This window comes from Grammomys surdaster, unplaced genomic scaffold (assembly GCF_004785775.1).
Source record: "Grammomys surdaster isolate TR1022 unplaced genomic scaffold, NIH_TR_1.0 125946, whole genome shotgun sequence".
In the NCBI taxonomy this organism is placed as follows: domain Eukaryota; kingdom Metazoa; phylum Chordata; class Mammalia; order Rodentia; family Muridae; genus Grammomys; species Grammomys surdaster.
In genome coordinates this window covers 1,338,352-1,353,777 of record NW_021620768.1, presented here as the reverse complement: position 1 = coordinate 1,353,777, position 15,426 = coordinate 1,338,352, and the positions used below count along the sequence as shown (strand labels likewise).

General features: G+C 53.9%; 1 protein-coding gene across 1 annotated transcript; it reads right to left on the bottom strand.

The window, feature by feature from the left end:
* Positions 1–5,084: 5,084 nt before the first annotated feature.
* Nes (nestin) lies at positions 5,085–14,154 on the bottom strand. The gene is made up of 4 exons (XM_028753188.1): positions 13,259–14,154; positions 12,141–12,265; positions 10,313–10,386; positions 5,085–10,111 (listed from the first exon to the last, which is right to left on the bottom strand). Exons 1-4 carry the CDS (start codon positions 14,042–14,044, stop codon positions 5,493–5,495), a joined length of 5,604 nt encoding a protein of 1,867 aa, XP_028609021.1. The 5' UTR covers positions 14,045–14,154; the 3' UTR covers positions 5,085–5,492.
* Positions 14,155–15,426: the final 1,272 nt, after the last annotated feature.

Genomic DNA, 15,426 nt, shown 5'->3' with positions numbered 1-15,426 from the left:
GAGAGGGAAGGGGGTGTCCTGGAATGACTCAGCAGTGCCTTGAATGGACAGTAGCTAGCCAGTGCCTCAGAAGTCACACATGGAGCACCAGCATATCTCTTTGGAGTCATGGAGTAAGGCCACACCCCCAGCCACTGCTGCCAGCTGCCACACCGTTGGGACCCCGCCGGGTGGCTTCACACTCAACCCCCTCCACATATGAGCAGAGTGGGGTTCCCAACAGAATGTCTTGTCCCCTGGATGTAGGAGGTATTGGAAAAGAGAGATCCACCCAGGGCAATAGGTAGGGGCTTGAGCATTGCCCCGGGGGCGCTTGGGAGCCTGTGACTTGGCCTTTTGCCAGGTTCCCGCTGCCTCTGGATGCTCTGACACATTCCACCTCCCCGGTCTTCACCATACCCTTGCCTCCCACAGTACTGCCCTGTCCTCACTTGGGGCCTTTGTCCCAGCCGGGAGGCCCTGTCTGTAGGCCTGACTCCTGCGTGGAGAGAGAAAGGCTCCCATTGTCCTAGAGTCCACAGTGACTTAGCAGTTCCCAAAGACTTCTAAAAATGCACCACCGCCTGTCAGAGATCTTTTTCAGGCTCTGTAGTCAGATCCTGGCCCAGAGTGCCTGCCCAGGTGCCTCCTCTCTCAGGGCCTGATGCAACTGGTTTTCCCTTCCCCAAACAGAGGTCCTTCCTGATGCCTGGCTTCTATGTGGCTTACTGCAAAATAGCTAGCTTCCTCCTGGGCAGAAGAACTGAAAAGTTCAGGGACAGAGAGTGAGGAAAGGCTGGGAAAGAGAAGCAGATGGGATGTGAGGATGCTCTCCCACTCAGCCAGTGGCTCAGCTGATAGGCTAAGTGGGTGGACCCTGAGCCTCTGGCTACCCAGATGCCTTGGTGTTTAAGTGGATTGTTAACAGAGAGAAGGCTTCTGACCACTTAAGACTGGAATTAAATACTGCTCATATTTAATACTCAATGAAAGGCAAGCCAGTCTCCTTGGCCCATGTTCTGCTGACCCCAAGAGGCATCTGGAGAAACTACATCATTGACAAGATAGGTCACTCCATGCCTCAGTTTACCCCCATTAGAGTCAGCTGAAGCTCCCTCTACTGTCCTGGAGAGACTGAGCCATTTTGGATGGCTGGGAGGAGGGGAGAGAGGTAAGAAAAGGGAGAGCCGAAGGGACCCCTTGGTGCTGAGTGGTCCATTAGTGGGAACATAGGGCCCCAGAGAAACCTGGGGGATTCCAGGGCTAGCCAAAGTCTCCTGGAGAGGCACCCCTCTGGGGCCTAGGGCCAACAGATTGTGAGCAGCTGAGCCCACAGCTGCAGGGAGGGGGTTCCTCGACAGAGGCCTCCTGGCACCTGCCTTAGTTTATTTATGGAGCCGCAGCTGAGTCAAAAGGGTGGGGAGGGGGGTTGGAGCTGGGGAGGGGAGTCCATGATTGAAGGGGACTCTGAGAGAGAAGAAGAGGGTGCCAGGACCTGGGTTTCAGACACCTGGGCCCCATCCTTTTGGGACAGAGCATACAGAATGGTCGTTAGATTACAGGGGGCATTGACATTGGAGCCCCTGGGCACCCGGACTGGAGAGGGCTGAGGTAGAGGCAGATGTTGAGTTAGGAGGTGGGTGAGGGGGTGAGGGGTGAAGAAAGCAGGGAAGCTGGAAGAAGAAACACCGGTTCCATTGCCTGTGAGAGCAAACTGCTGGAGGCTTCACTCCTCGTCCCCTCTGCTCTGAGCCAAGCAATGCCCATTGTCCTGCGGCAGCTTCATGCTCTAGTGTGGCCCTGAGGTGGCTCCTGGGCTCAGGGACGGCTGCTGGCAACCGTTCTTCACTACCTGAACCAGGGCAGTTCAGGCTCTTCTTCCTCCTCCCAGGAGGACTCACAGCTAACTTCCAGCCTTCCTGCTGTTGTGCCCACCCTGGAATTTAGCCCTCCCCTGACAGGTGGGACGGCATACAATAGGAACTTGGGACCTGTCCCTACGCCAAGTCTTCTCCGGTTTTCTCGGGTGGGTGGGTTCCCCTTCTACGTGTAGTACAGACAGCACATTCCAGACGAAATGAAACTACATTCCTCCATCCCCCACCAGAGAGGTTGGCATCGCTGACAGCAGCTGCAACAGCACAGGTCAAGTGGCAGCAGCTGGCGTCCCAGGGCGAGGCTGGGGTGTGGGCTGTGGGCAGCACAAGAATGGACAGGGAGATTTTCTTTCAGACAATGAATGAATCGTGGGTTGGTTTTTTATTTCCCCCAGAGGCTGAGCGCTGGGGAGGAGGGTCGAGGATGATCTCATCCATCTGAGAACTGTCTCTAGGAAGAATTCCCTTCACCCAGGTAGAAAACCCAGGATCTGAGGAATCAAGGGGCCCAAGAGAGTCCCACCCAGAACGGGTGCCCGCAGCAGGAAGGCAGAGGGAGGGCTCTAAGAGGCCACGCTTGCGCCTTTGGCTGTAGTACAAAGCCTAGACTTTGATTTCCTTTGGGACTCTGGCAGCTACAGGGACAGCATGAGGTTGGGCTGAAGGGAGCCTCTGCCCCTGACCTCACCCTTGGAGGCGCCTCAGCCTGCTCGGCCTTATAAGGAAGTGCCCCAAACAAACTGAGGAAGCCACCTCCGCTGCCCCCCTCCCCAGCCTGTCTCCAGCTAGCTCAGAGGCTATATTTACCAAAGGAGGCCCCAGAATAACCTCCCACTGTCTCATACGGGGTGTGTGTGTGCTGGGGAGTGTTTCCTCTCTTGCCCCCACCTCACTCCTGGGGGTCCTCTACCCTCAGAAGCATGTACAGTTGTCACTCATTCACACTGTACTCAGGGGACTTCCAGGTCCTTGCCTTCCTGAAGCATGATAATGCTGGAACCTTCTGAGAGACCTTGGCCTGTTTTGTGCCCCCCCTTGGACCACTTCTGAGGGTCCCCAGGGTCTCTGTGGGCCTCTCCTCACTCTATAAGGCTCTGAGGAGATTTCAGCTCCTGTCCCTGCTCTCTCCTGAGTCACATGCATATTCTGCTGTCACAGTTCTTTGCTTGGTTCTCTGTCTTGGAAAAGAGCACCACACATCCCGTTGCTTGCATGTAGCCCTGGGACATCTGCTGTCCTGTGCCTGGTCTCCCACACAGCTCCCAAGAGTTCACACTGCTGCCCCATCTTACTACCCCCTCCTGCACCTTGGCCTTTGCCTGCACCACTGACGGGGCTCCTGCTCAGCCCTTCTCAGGAAACAGAACTCCCAGCAGTGACACCTGTGCATAAACCTTTCAGAAATTATTTTTCTTAGGAAGAATCCATGCTTCCTGGCTTCTTGGTGAGGACTTTGCCCCTCTGCCAGGGCTTCCTGCAGTCTCCCCAAGGCCTTCTCCGCTTCCTCCTCCCTTCCCACCACCCTGCCTGCTTTGTCTCCCACTGCTCGGACCTTACCTGTTTTAGGTTTACACACACACACACACACCCTAGAGACACCCCCCACCCCAACACTGGCCACTCAGAGAAGCCTGCCCTGTTCTGCACCCTTACCCAGCATGCATCTGTCTTCAGAGACCATTTCAAGATGGTGTGGCCTTTGCTCAGGAGCTCCTATACAAAGAGCTGTGTTGTAAGTTGTCAGTGTTCCCAGAGCCTGCTCTGTATGAACAGTCAGTAGAATAACAATCACACTAAGGTGGTTGTTATTCTACTGACACAGGTAGAATCACAACCAGGGGTGTCCCTGACACTGTCTAGATCCTGATTCTCTTGCTGCTTGAACACAGGGTCATTTCCACACATACATGCCTCCTACTGTATATCCTCTTAGGGAAGTCCTCACTTCTATCTAACTTACATCCTGACTCCTGTGTCATAGGGTTATTAGCATCAGTGGCCAGCTAGGATAACTGTAGAGGACCACAGGCTTGTGAGGAGACAGGAAGAGGATCCGGTACAAGGCAGGGCTAGTTGGCTTAGCTCTGTCCTTGGTGTCCACCCAAGCAGTGATACTGAAAGGCCTGGAGAGAGAGAGAGCAAAGGATGTCTTGTCCTATTAGAGGGGCAGACTTTGCCTGCCTGATGCCAACATGCTGGTCCCTGCCTGTCAGCTGGCAAATGAGACAGGAGGACCTTGTTATTAGTATACAGGAAGGAGAGAGGAGACTTGGGCTGCCAGGAGGGTGGAGTAGGAGAATCAGGATCCTGGACCCCCAGGGCAAGGGTGTGGATGAAATGGACCCCGGAACCAGAACATGAAGGAAGGGTGTGTACAGAGGAGCTCACAGTGCCAGCTGGCTAAGACAGCTCTTGTCCACCCTCCTTGGGAACTCTTAATCCTAAGGAAAGGGGCCTGCTTGGTACTTGGCTTTTTGTGGGGGCCAACCAGTCCCTTCCCCTTCAGAGTGTCTAGATGAGCATCTGGGCATTGGTCTTCCTCTCAACAGTTTACCTAAGAGATACTTTTTCTTTGGACACCCCAACTTTGAGGCCCATGGGTACCTAAATCCAGGAACCTCTGGTACCTCCATACTCCGCATAAATGTTGGGGGAGAGAAGCCTACTGTTGGGACTGAGTCTGAGTCACTCCTGGCAGTGTGTAGCATTCGCACCTGGCAGCTCTCTTACATTCTCCTGGCCCTGCTAGCCTTTCTTCCCTCTCTTCTGCTTCAGTACCATGGGAGGCCTCAGTTGCCAAAAGCAGAGGCTTCCTCTGGCCCCTCCCCTGTTCTGCCTGGCCACCCAAAGCACAGGACAATCCAGCTTCCTCTGTGTGTGGCTGGGTTTGAAGTTCAGAGAAACTGTTGACCTGAGGCTGCACAGCCAGACTAAAGCGGGCTAGGCCTCTCTCCTCCCTTCCCCACTCCAACCCAGTCACTCATCACAGGCCAGACAACTGTTTGGGTTTGGGAACCAGGGGGCTAATTATGCTGGAGTCACAGAGGGGCTAGTTAGGAGGACATTCAGTGAGAGGGCCCTGTAATCAGTGCTGTGGGAGAGATGACAACCTGGCCTCCCCAAGAGGCAGCACCTCCGGGCCAAGCTCGAGCTCCCTCTCCCAGCCCCTCCACTCCATTGTTTCTCAACCAGAAGAGTCTCTGGAAGGCTAGAAGAAAGTAGCCAGACTTTGTAGGTAGGGATACAACTTTATTCAAAGGAGGAAGAGAAGAACAAGAAGATCTCAGCAGGCTGAGATGAGATGAAAGGTCAGTCATAAATGCTGCCCTCAGCTACTCTGGGCACACACCAGACCTTGTGCAGGTGGCACTACTGTAGACAGGTAGGGCTAGCACGCTCTGGCCAGAGCAGCGTTCGTGGGAAAGCTCTGGGCCCGGGCCTCTTCCAGCAGGCGAGCCACAGAAAAAAGGGTGTGTAGAACTGTAGGGCTCAGCTGACTGAGCCTTGAGGATGATCCAAGCCGGATCTCACCTCTCCAGGACAGATACCACAGGTCAAGTTATCAAAGCTGAGAGCTGGCCCAGAGCAGGGAGGGACATCCCCACCATTAAGTCCTCAGTGCCAGAGGGGCAGTTTCTAGTCTTCCCCTGAGGACCAGGAATCTCCATCTACTCCACTCAGCGTGAACTTCAGGGACTGGCTTGGGCCTAGATGTACAGGAGACCCTACCAAAGGGGCCTTCAGGGCACCTACCTCCTGTTCCTGTAAAGGGAATCCTTGATCCTCGTCCCCATCCAGAACCACCTGCCCCTCAGAATGCACTAGTCCATTCTCCATCCTCCCATTCACTTGCTCTGACTCCAAGTTGGGGTCCTGGCCACTGATATCAAAGGTATCTCCTGCCCCTGGGACCATGCTAGTCACCTCTTGGGGAACATCTAAATGGTCAGTCACTTGACTACCTTCCCCCTCCAAGGAAGCAGACTCGGACGCCTCTGACCCAGAAGGCTCGGCACTGTCCTGAGACACTGTCCCTAGGGCAGTTATAGGAACATTAGCTGCAGCACCTCTCAAGCCATCATCCCAGAGACCACTGATACCCACAGATTCATGTTCCAGGTCCTCTCTTTGGGTGATATCCTGGACTCTGATGCCTCCACCAGAAAGCCCTGACCCCCACCATTGAGCCCCTGACTCTCCTCCGTCCTCATCAGCATCTTCTTCCTCTCCCTCCTCCCCACTCTCTTCCTCATCAGCAAACCCATCAGACTCCCCGCCCTGATCCCAGCACGCAGGCTGCAGTTCTGGGGGCACTTGGCCCAGATGATCTGCCACCTCCTTGGGAACTCCTGGAAGAAGTGAGGCCTCAGTCCCGAGATCCTCAAATTCCTCAGATGATAGGTCAGAGTTGTCGTGGCCTTGTTCCTCCTCCTCTGGTGGATCACGGAGGCCCTGAGCAGCCAGGACAGCAGGACCCCAACCTTCCTTCCTGACCTCTCCTTGAGGAGAAAGGCTCTGTTCTCCAGCCAAGTCCCACTTTGGGGAGGCAGGAGACCTCAGGTAGAGGCCCAGGGGAGTAGAGTCAGGGAGAGTTTCTCCTAGTTCATCAGCCTCACTTTCTTCTCTGCCCTCATCCCAATCCTGGAGGCCCTCGGGGATCTCCCCAGGACCAAATACTGGCTCCCCTTCTACCCTTCCCAGTGCTTCAGACTCAGCTTCTGGCTGCCACCCAGCCTCCTGGATCCCCTCTGCCTGGGGCTGCAGCTCATGTGCATCTGTCAGGATTGGGATGTGTGAACAGGGTTCCATGAGCTTGGGACTAGGGACCGTCAGTGCTGCCTGTGCCCCCTCATCGTCCTCTGTCTCTGGGGGCCTGGGCTGAGGGGCATCGCTGCCCTCGTGGTCTGAGGTCTCCAGTGAGGCCTCCTCTACTCCCCAGCCCTCCATGGACTCAGCCTCTTCGCAGCCCTTGCATTCCAGAGCCTCACTGCTAATCTTGGGTAATTCAAGGAGCCCTGAGTCCAGAGCACCTGCCTCTTTTGGTTCCTTTCCAGGCCCTTCCAAACCCTGAGCTATCTTTGCCTTCACACTTTCCTCCCCCAGGGATGGGTGAATGGCCTCCTTCCTGGCGAAATGCCTTGGGTCCACTAGCCCTACCACTTCCTGCTCGGGTTCCAGTCCAGCTCTGGTAGCCTCTAACCCCAGGGTCACCTCTACAGAGTCTTCTTCATCTGCTTGGACTCTATCCTCATCTTGCTCTGTCACCTCTGACATTCCCTGAACAACTGGGACCTCTAGGGCCGCCATCTGCTCTGGTTGTCCCTCTAGGTTGTTGAGGGCCTCAGCAGGGACCCTCTGCTCCTTGAGCTCAGAGCTCCCCAGACTCCAGGCCTCCCCCACGACATCCTGCAGCAGCTCCCCTTCCTCTACAGCTTCTTCTTCCCCATCTTGCCCCCTCAGATGTAACTCTGCCTTATCCTCAGTTTCCACTCCTGTGGTCCCCAAAGGTTCTTCCTGACCCACTGCTCCATCCTTCACCACATCCTCCCACCTCTGTTGATTTCCAGACCCAGGCAGCTCCTGCTTCACCTCTCCCAGAGACCTCAGTGACTCTTGGTGCCATTCCCTCTCCAGGCTCTCTTCCACTTCCAGGTACTGACTGTCCTCTACCGCTCCTGTTGATTCCACAGTCTCTAGGTTCCACTTGCCCAGAGATCTCAGTTCTTGACTCTCCTTTTCAAGGGGTGTGAGCATCTCTTGGTTCTCATCCACACACCCCAGTTGTTCTTGGGTCTCATCTTCTAGAGGTTCTATTGTCTCGCTAGTCACTTCGGTAGACCACAATGACTCCTGAGTATCTATTGACTTCCTTCTTTCCAGGTCCTCTTCTGCAGTCTCCAGTGGTTGTATATTCTCTGTTTCTGAAGACTTCACTGTCTCCATACCTTTTTCTTTCAGTGACACTAGTGACTCTTGATTCTCTTTGTCAAGAGATCTAACTATTTCCTGGTTTTTTCCAAGAGGCTTCAGTAACTCTGGATCCACCTTTTCTGGTGGGCTCGCTGCCATCTGCTCATCCCCTACAGCCCTCAGTGTCTGTTGGGTGTCTTGTTCAAGTTTCTGTTCCTCTTGGTCCTGAGCTGCTAGAGATCTCAGGGACTCTGGATTCTCTTTTGTTAGAGATCCAAAAGTCTCCTGGCTCTCATCTTCAAGAGACTTCCCTGAGTCCTGACTCTCTTTCTCTAGCTGGCTCTCAACCATCTGGTCCTCTTTTTCTATAGAACTCAATGGTTCATGATTCTCTCCTTCTAGAGATCTCTCTATCACCTGCTCTTCTTCTTCTAGACACCTCAGGAACTCTTGGCTTTCTTTTTCTAGATGGTTCACAATCCTCTGGTCTTCCTCTTCTGGAGGCCTCAATGAACCCTGGGTCTCACTTTCTGGTGGTATAATGCTCTCCCCATTTCTATCTTCAAGAGAACCCAGGGTCTCGTGAGTCTTGTCGTCTAGCAGGTTCTTCATCATGCAGTCATCTTCTTCCAGATACCTCAGTGGCTGTGCATTCTCTTTTTCTAGAGATTCGAAGGAGTTCTGGCTCATTTTTTCTAGAGGTTTCACAATCCTCTGCTCCTCCTCTTCTACTTCTAGAGATCTCAGTGGCCTCTGGTTCCTGCTTTCTAGTGGTTCAATGGTCTCCTGGTTTTCATCAAGAGACCTCAGAGATTCTTGATTCTCTTTTTCTAGAGGCTTCCCAATCCTCTGGTCCTCTTCTTCTGGAGACTTCAGGGACTCCTGACTCTCCTTTTCTATCAGTCTCTCAAGCATCTGGTCCTCTGCTTCTTCACACCTTAGTGGCTCTTGATTCTCTTTCTGCAGAGGACTAAATGCCTCCTGACCCTCTTCTTCTGGAAACTTCAAGGACTCTTGACTCTCCTTTTCTATCAGTCTCTCAAGCATCTGGTCCTCTGCATCTTCACACCTTAGTGGCTCCTGATTCTCTTTCTGCATAAGTCTAAATGCATGCTGGTCCTCTTCTTCTGGAGACTTCAGGGACTCCAGACTCTCCTTTTCTATCAGTCTCTCATGCATCTGGACCTCTGCTTTTTCACATGTTAGTGGCTCCTGATTCTCTTTCTGCAGAGGTCTAAATGCCTCCTGATCCTCTTCTGGAGATCCTGGGAAGCTCTGATCCTCTTTCTCTATCAGTCCTTCCAGCATCTGGTCCTCAGCTTCTGAACGTCCTAGTGGGTGTTGGTTCTCCTCTTTAAAAGTTGTCAATGATTCTAAGTTCCCCTCTTCTGAAGACCTCACTACTTCTTGATTTTCCTTTTCTAGAAATGAAACTGTCTCTAGTGTACCTTCAGGAGACATTAATTCTTGGCCCTCGATTCTTGGGTCTTCTTTTCTTAAAGGCTTAGTTAGTTCAGGAACCCCATTTTCTAGAGTTTTCTCTGCCTCTACATTCTTTTCTTCTAAACACTTCGGTGGTGTTTGTTTTTCTTTTTCTGGGCCTTTTAGTGTTCCCAGGTTCTCTTCTATAGATGAATTACAATTCTCCTTCTCTGATGTCTCATGGCTCTGGATTTTCAGAGACATCAGTGGCTCCTCTCCTAGAGCCTCCAAGACTTCCTTTTGCAAAGGTCCCTGGGAATCCTGGATTTCTTCCATGTCCAGACCACTTTCTTGTGTTTCCTGTGCTAAGCTGTTCTCTACTTTTACCTCTATGGCTGCTTCTTTCTTTATGAGTTCCCAGATTTGCCCTTCTTCTTCCTGGAATATGCTAGAAACTCTAGACTCATTGAACTCTCCATCTTTAGCCTCTAAAATAGGATGCTGGGGGCTAAGGGGTGGGGCTAAAGAGGTTGGGTCAACAGGGAAGTGGCCTGGCTGCTTGCCCCCAGGCTCCTCTAGTTCTGGGAGGACACTAGTAGAACGAGGCACTGTGGCCTCAGCCCAAAGAGGCTCTGGAGCCTGCTGCCTCCCAGCCTGTGTCTGGAGCAGGGAAAGAGGGACATCCTGGGCTCTGACCTCTGCATTTGTAGGACAGGGAGCCTCAGACATAGGTGGGATGGGAGTGCTGGCCAAGGTGGGGGTTCTGGCCTGAAGGAATTCCTGTGTCTTCAGAAAGGCTGTCACAGGAGTCTCAAGGGTATTAGGCAAGAGGGAAGGGAAGGATGTCGGGCTGAGGACAGGGAGCACAGATCCCAGGTGCTGGTCCTCTGGTATGCCAAGAAAATGCAGCTTCAGCTTGGGGTCTGGAAAAGCAGAGTAAGAAACACTGTAAGTATGTCCTGACCTCACCCCAGAGCAGCCCTCACATCGGTCATTTTGTCTGACCCTACTGGCTAGACTAGGAACATCAGTATGGTTGGGACCAGGGAGTGAAGACTTAGACTGATGCCGCTTAGGGAGAGCTTCCAAGGAGAGATTCTAGAGCATTTGGATCTGCCTCTTACCAGGAAAGCCAAGAGAAGCCTGGGAACTCCGTCCAGGTGTCTGCAACCGAGAGTTCTCAGCCTCCAGCAGAGTCCTGGGGGGCGGGGGGGAGGAGATAGGGTCAGCCCCAGCTGAGGTTGCATGTCCTGCCACTGCAGGATCATTCTTTATTGTGACCACTGTCATATGAAAGCCACACAGACATATATCCGCAGATATATACTTGGTCAACCCATATTTGAGACCCAGGGAGACCCCACATGCAGATTCCCACAGTCGGATGCAGGGCCAAGTGAATTGCTAACACTTAGATCAGACTCCTCAGATCAGTCTCCGCCTCCCCACCCAAGGCCAAGGCCGATGACCTCATCCTCTGGGAGAGAGGCTGATTCTCATGCTAATTATTGCCTTTTGTCCACACTACCATCTGGAGGGCCTGAGAAGGGGGGGCTCCTCAGGGGAAGTGGGAATTCTCAGGCTGTTCCCATGGGATGGCTCTCTCCTCTGTCCCCAGAGCTGGTGACAAACAAAAGCAAGTGAATTCAGCTCCCCTTCTCCAAATCCTTTTCAGAACTCAAACACCAGTGGTTACATTCCTCAGAGCTGCCTGGACCCTTCCCCTCAGAGGACTGACTGGAGCTAAGGCCCTCATCTTAGGATCACAAACCCCTCAGGGCAGAGGTCTTTAGGTTCATGCCCCTACCTCCGTGGCCTATGGAGCTGATTGGAGGAGTTGAGGGAAACCAGTTCACAAGGGATTCAGAACTAGTCTCTTGTTTCCATCCACAGCCTCTGAGCACATCTGGTTCTCAAAGCAGCCTTTCCTCTGTCTCACGCAGCATCCCACCTTGTGCATTCAGTCCTTCCAAGACACTCACTGGCTTTCCTTCTCTGGGCCCTACCCTCCAGCTCCTCTCCTAGACCTGTCTCTGGTCTTGGCTCTTTGCCAGTGGATTCTGGAGAAGGGGGACATCCTGGCCTGGCCCCATACTCTGGGGGGTGGGAGGAACATCCTCAGCCTTCAACAGTGGGACTCCAGCTGGGGACCTTTCCCACAAGAGACACAACACAGACAGGGGCTATACACATATCACCAGAGTGGTTCCGCTCAGCCTTCCTGAGGCAACCGAGAAAGGGACAAGGAGCTGGGCAGGGCCAGTAACACTAGGGCTTGAAAGGAGGCAGAAGGCTAGAAGCCCAGCTCTTACCCCAGACACAGCTGAGGCCCAGGCCTGGTGCCAGGTTAGCACGATCAGGCAAACCTGCAAGGTCTCTCTTCTGAGATTGCCCAGATATCCCCAGGATGTTGGCATAGACACTGGAGATTGCCTGCCTTTCAAAGAACTCAAGTGCAGGAGCCTGTACCCTCTGGTCTCCTCTCTGAAGACTGAGCTGCCTCTTTAAGCGTTACCATCTCATCTGTCCTGAACTCCAGAGGGGGCAGGTGGGCTCAAGTGCATGCCTACAAAGCTGCCACATCAGACAGCCTGTTTGATCTCTAGGACTCATAAGCCTCCATCACAGACAAATGCATTATATAAATAAATGTAATAAAAAGTTTTAAGTGAATCTGAGGGCTAGACAGATGGTTCAGTGGTTAAGAGTGCTTGCTGCTCTTACAGAGAACAGGGATTTGGTTCACAGCACCAATGTGGAGCTGCTCCCAACCTATAACTCAAGCTGCAGGGGACCCAATGCCTTCTTCTGGGCTCTTAAGACACTTGTACACATGTAGCATATATACAAACATAAATAGAACGGTTTTACAGAGCGACAGCTGAGAGTCACGGAAAGTACAGAGCCAAGTTTCTGGGCCCTTCAGCCAAGAAGAGTCAACACTGTGTGTACCTGTATGTAGCCACCTCCAGACTAAGGGACATCTTGAGGTGTGCCAGCTGCTGCCCACCTTCCAGGATCTGAGCGATCTGACTCTGTAGACCCTGCTTCTCCTGCTCCAGAGCTTCCACAGCCAGCTGCAAAGCAAGCGGGAAGAGTGAGTGGAAGGGCCCTCTGCACTGGGCCCTGATGCTCCTTACTACTCCTGTGTCTTTGTAGGGCAGACTCCTATTCCTCTACCCATGTCCTCCCTGCCTGGAGCATTGCGCTGGATCCCCCAGACAAGCATAGGGAACACTCCAGGCCTCTCCTAGGCCAGGCTTCTCTTGAGGATGCTGATTAAATGGTAACACATGCTATTGAAACTCTAGCTTCCACGGGAGGAGATGGGGTAAAGGAGAGGAGATGGGTTACAGACCGGAAGAGGAGGTAAAGTGTAAACAGAAAAAAAAGCAATTTATCAAGAGTCGGCTTGGGAGGACTTGGAAGGAAAGCAGTTGGGCCATCACTGCCCCCAGCTCCTCATAGCAGGCTAGGTTCCTCCACTTCCCACGTGTTCTGGAATCTTTCTCCCCCAAGAAGAGTGGGCAGGTGGCCATGTCGGGACTTCTGTCTGGGCCAGGCAAGAGGCTGTTTTCTCAGCTGTTGGTCACATCTGTGCAGTATAAGGGGGAGGATGTCCCAGGCCTTTGGAATGTGCTTCAGGGAGCTGAGAAGCCTTGACACAGAGAGGGGATGGTGGTCAGCGGTGGCTCACCCCGCCTTCCTTCACTATGGTTGCTAAGGACCTTCTGGTGCTGAGGGAGCATGGGCTGGGCACTTTCTGACTGACAATAGCATAGGGAAGGGCGCAGGGAGTCTTCCTAGAGGGAAGCTGCCTCTCAAAGAGTGAAGAGCTGCTACCGTGGGTATTGGCCTCTGGGCCTTTCAAGAAGGCTGTGCTAGGAGGTCTCAGAATTCCATCCATCCATCCATCCTGCCTGGATAGGAAAGTCTAGGACCTGAGCTTGCTCTGGGCAGGGACTCCTGAATACTGTTGCCCTTGCCCCCACCCCTTTCCTGAAGGTCTCTTGCCATCCAGAGGACTTCCTAGGGCTTGGTCTTACCGTGGGGTCAGTGACCCTCCTCACCTGAAACTTTTCAGTGGCCTGCAGCCGGTCCTGCCAGCGGCCTTCCAATCTCTGTTCCAGCGCCTCTCTGCGCTCCTGGAGGCTGTCGCGATCAGCCTGCAGCTGCTGCAGCTCTAAGCGACTCTCCCGAGCGCCCCGCACGGCTTGGCCCAGCCGCTCGCGGGCCTGGCCCAGCGAGCGCTCCATGTGAGCCACGCGCTCCTGGTAGTCACGCACCGCCCCGCGCCACACTTCGCCTAGCCGCCTGGCCAGCTCCTCCACTTCGGGGGCCCGGACGGGGGATCCGTGGGGCGGCGCGGGGGGCCGGCGCGGCACACAGGCGGCCTGAGCGTTCAGGTGCGCGCGCTCCTCCTCGTGTGCGGCTCGCAGAGCCTCTAACTCGCGCTCCAGCTCGGCCGCCTGGGTGCTCAGCCAGCCCCGAGCACTCTTCTCCGCCTCGAGCGCGCGTCGGCTGCTGGCGACCTCCTCGATGGTCCGCTCCCGGGCGAGCCGCACCTGCTGGCACCGGCCCGCCACGCTCTCCAGCTCTTCTGCAAGGTTGTCGCGCTGCACCTCAGCCTCGTGCTTCTCCCGCCAGCGCTGATCGACGAGGACTCGTAGGGCTGCCAGCTCGTCGTCGGCTCGGGCTCGCCAGGAGGCGTCTCCGGACTGTGCCCGGAGTCCCCCAAGCTCAGCGCTGAGCAGCTGGTTCTGCTCCTCTAGCGTCTTGACCCGGGTCAGATAGGCCTCCAGGCGTCGATTGAGCTCCCACATCTGAAAAGATTCTTCCCCCACGCAACCCTCCATGTCGCTGGTCTGGCCCCACGAGGGCGAGCGGACGAGGAGCACTAGAGAAGGGAGTGGCCCTTGGAGCTTTTAAGGGGGAGAAAAGGAGTAGCGGCGACAGTGACCCAGCGGAAGCGGAGGATTCCAGCAGGGAGCTGGAGCGAGGGTATTCATACTCCCGCCGGTCGGGCGGAAAAGGGGCGGCCCCTAGGCCTTAACCCTTTAGAGTTCAGTTCAACACGCAGCCGAGTCCCTGCTTTATCTGGACGCAGAAGAGAAGAACCAAAGTGCAGCCTTGCTCTGGGGTATCCCGTCCGGTGATTTTCTGAGAGAGGCTTGAGATATAGTCAGACACCCTGGAACACCGTAAGACCTCATTTCTCTACACACCCTTACTCAAATCCTCTGAGACTCAGCTTCTCATTTATAAAATGGCTTGGTGTTGGAAACCTCATGAACTGTTGGAAAAACGGACTGTGCAGTGTTTTGTGTAAAACAGTAAATATTCACCCCCAAGAGAGGCAACATTGCAGAGAGACACTGCCCGAAGCAAGAACCCACTGATTACTGAGAGAAGCTTCTCAGTGCTCCGGAGGCTGAAGTAGGATTGAGGCCAGCCTGGGCAGTAACCCCCTGCCCCCTTTTCTTTAGATGGTTGGTATCTCTATATAGCTCACACTGATCTCGAAATCATAGGGATGCCCTTGCCTTAGCCTCCCCAGTGCTGGGATCAAAGGCCTATGCCAGCACCCCTTCCCAGCCAGCCCAGTTGATATTAACAGACATAATGCCCAGTTTGTAACCACAGAGAGACGTCCTCCCCTTCCCAACCCCGCATCAGGAAAAGGAGAATGGCAAGAAACGTCATCAGCTCAAGAAAGTTTTTCTCCTTTGTACACGCTTGTCATTTACTCAGTTAGGAAATTAGGCGGCTCTCAGGGGAGCCCTCTGGTGGCTGACGATGAAGTCTGGAGAAGAAAGAAATGAAGCTGTGGATTTATTACAAGGGACCCATAGGCTCAAATGTTTGAATGCTTGGTGGACCTGTTTAAGAAGGATTGGGAGGTGTGGCCTTGTTGGAGGAGGTATGTCACTGAGGGCAGGCTTTGAGAGAGATTGGAGTAGCGCCTCTCTCAGCCTTGTGCTTGTTCATTGAGATGTGAGCACTCAGCGGCTGCTCCAGTACCACACCAGCCTGCCTGCTGCCATGCTCCCTGCCGTGATGTTCAGAGACCCACATAGTGAGGAGAGAACTGATGCATGGTGCATCTGTATACACACACACAGGCGCGCGCGCGCGCGCGCGCGCACACACACACACACACACCAATAATAACAATAACAAGTCTAAATTCTTTTAAATAGCTGTTTGAGTTGATGTCTTGAGTTTCATCAAACTTCGT

What these genes read in the sequence shown, in the direction of transcription:
- Nes (XM_028753188.1), bottom strand. Translation starts at nt 14,044, where the DNA reads ATGGAGGGTTGCGTGGGGGAAGAATCTTTTCAGATGTGGGAGCTCAAT. An exon ending in AGGCCACTGAAAAGTTTCAG is followed by an intron (nt 12,266 to 13,258) that starts GTGAGGAGGGTC and finishes CTTGCTTTGCAG; the next exon opens with CTGGCTGTGGAAGCTCTGGA. An exon ending in GGCTTCTCTTGGCTTTCCTG is followed by an intron (nt 10,112 to 10,312) that starts GTAAGAGGCAGA and finishes CTGCTTTTCCAG; the next exon opens with ACCCCAAGCTGAAGCTGCAT.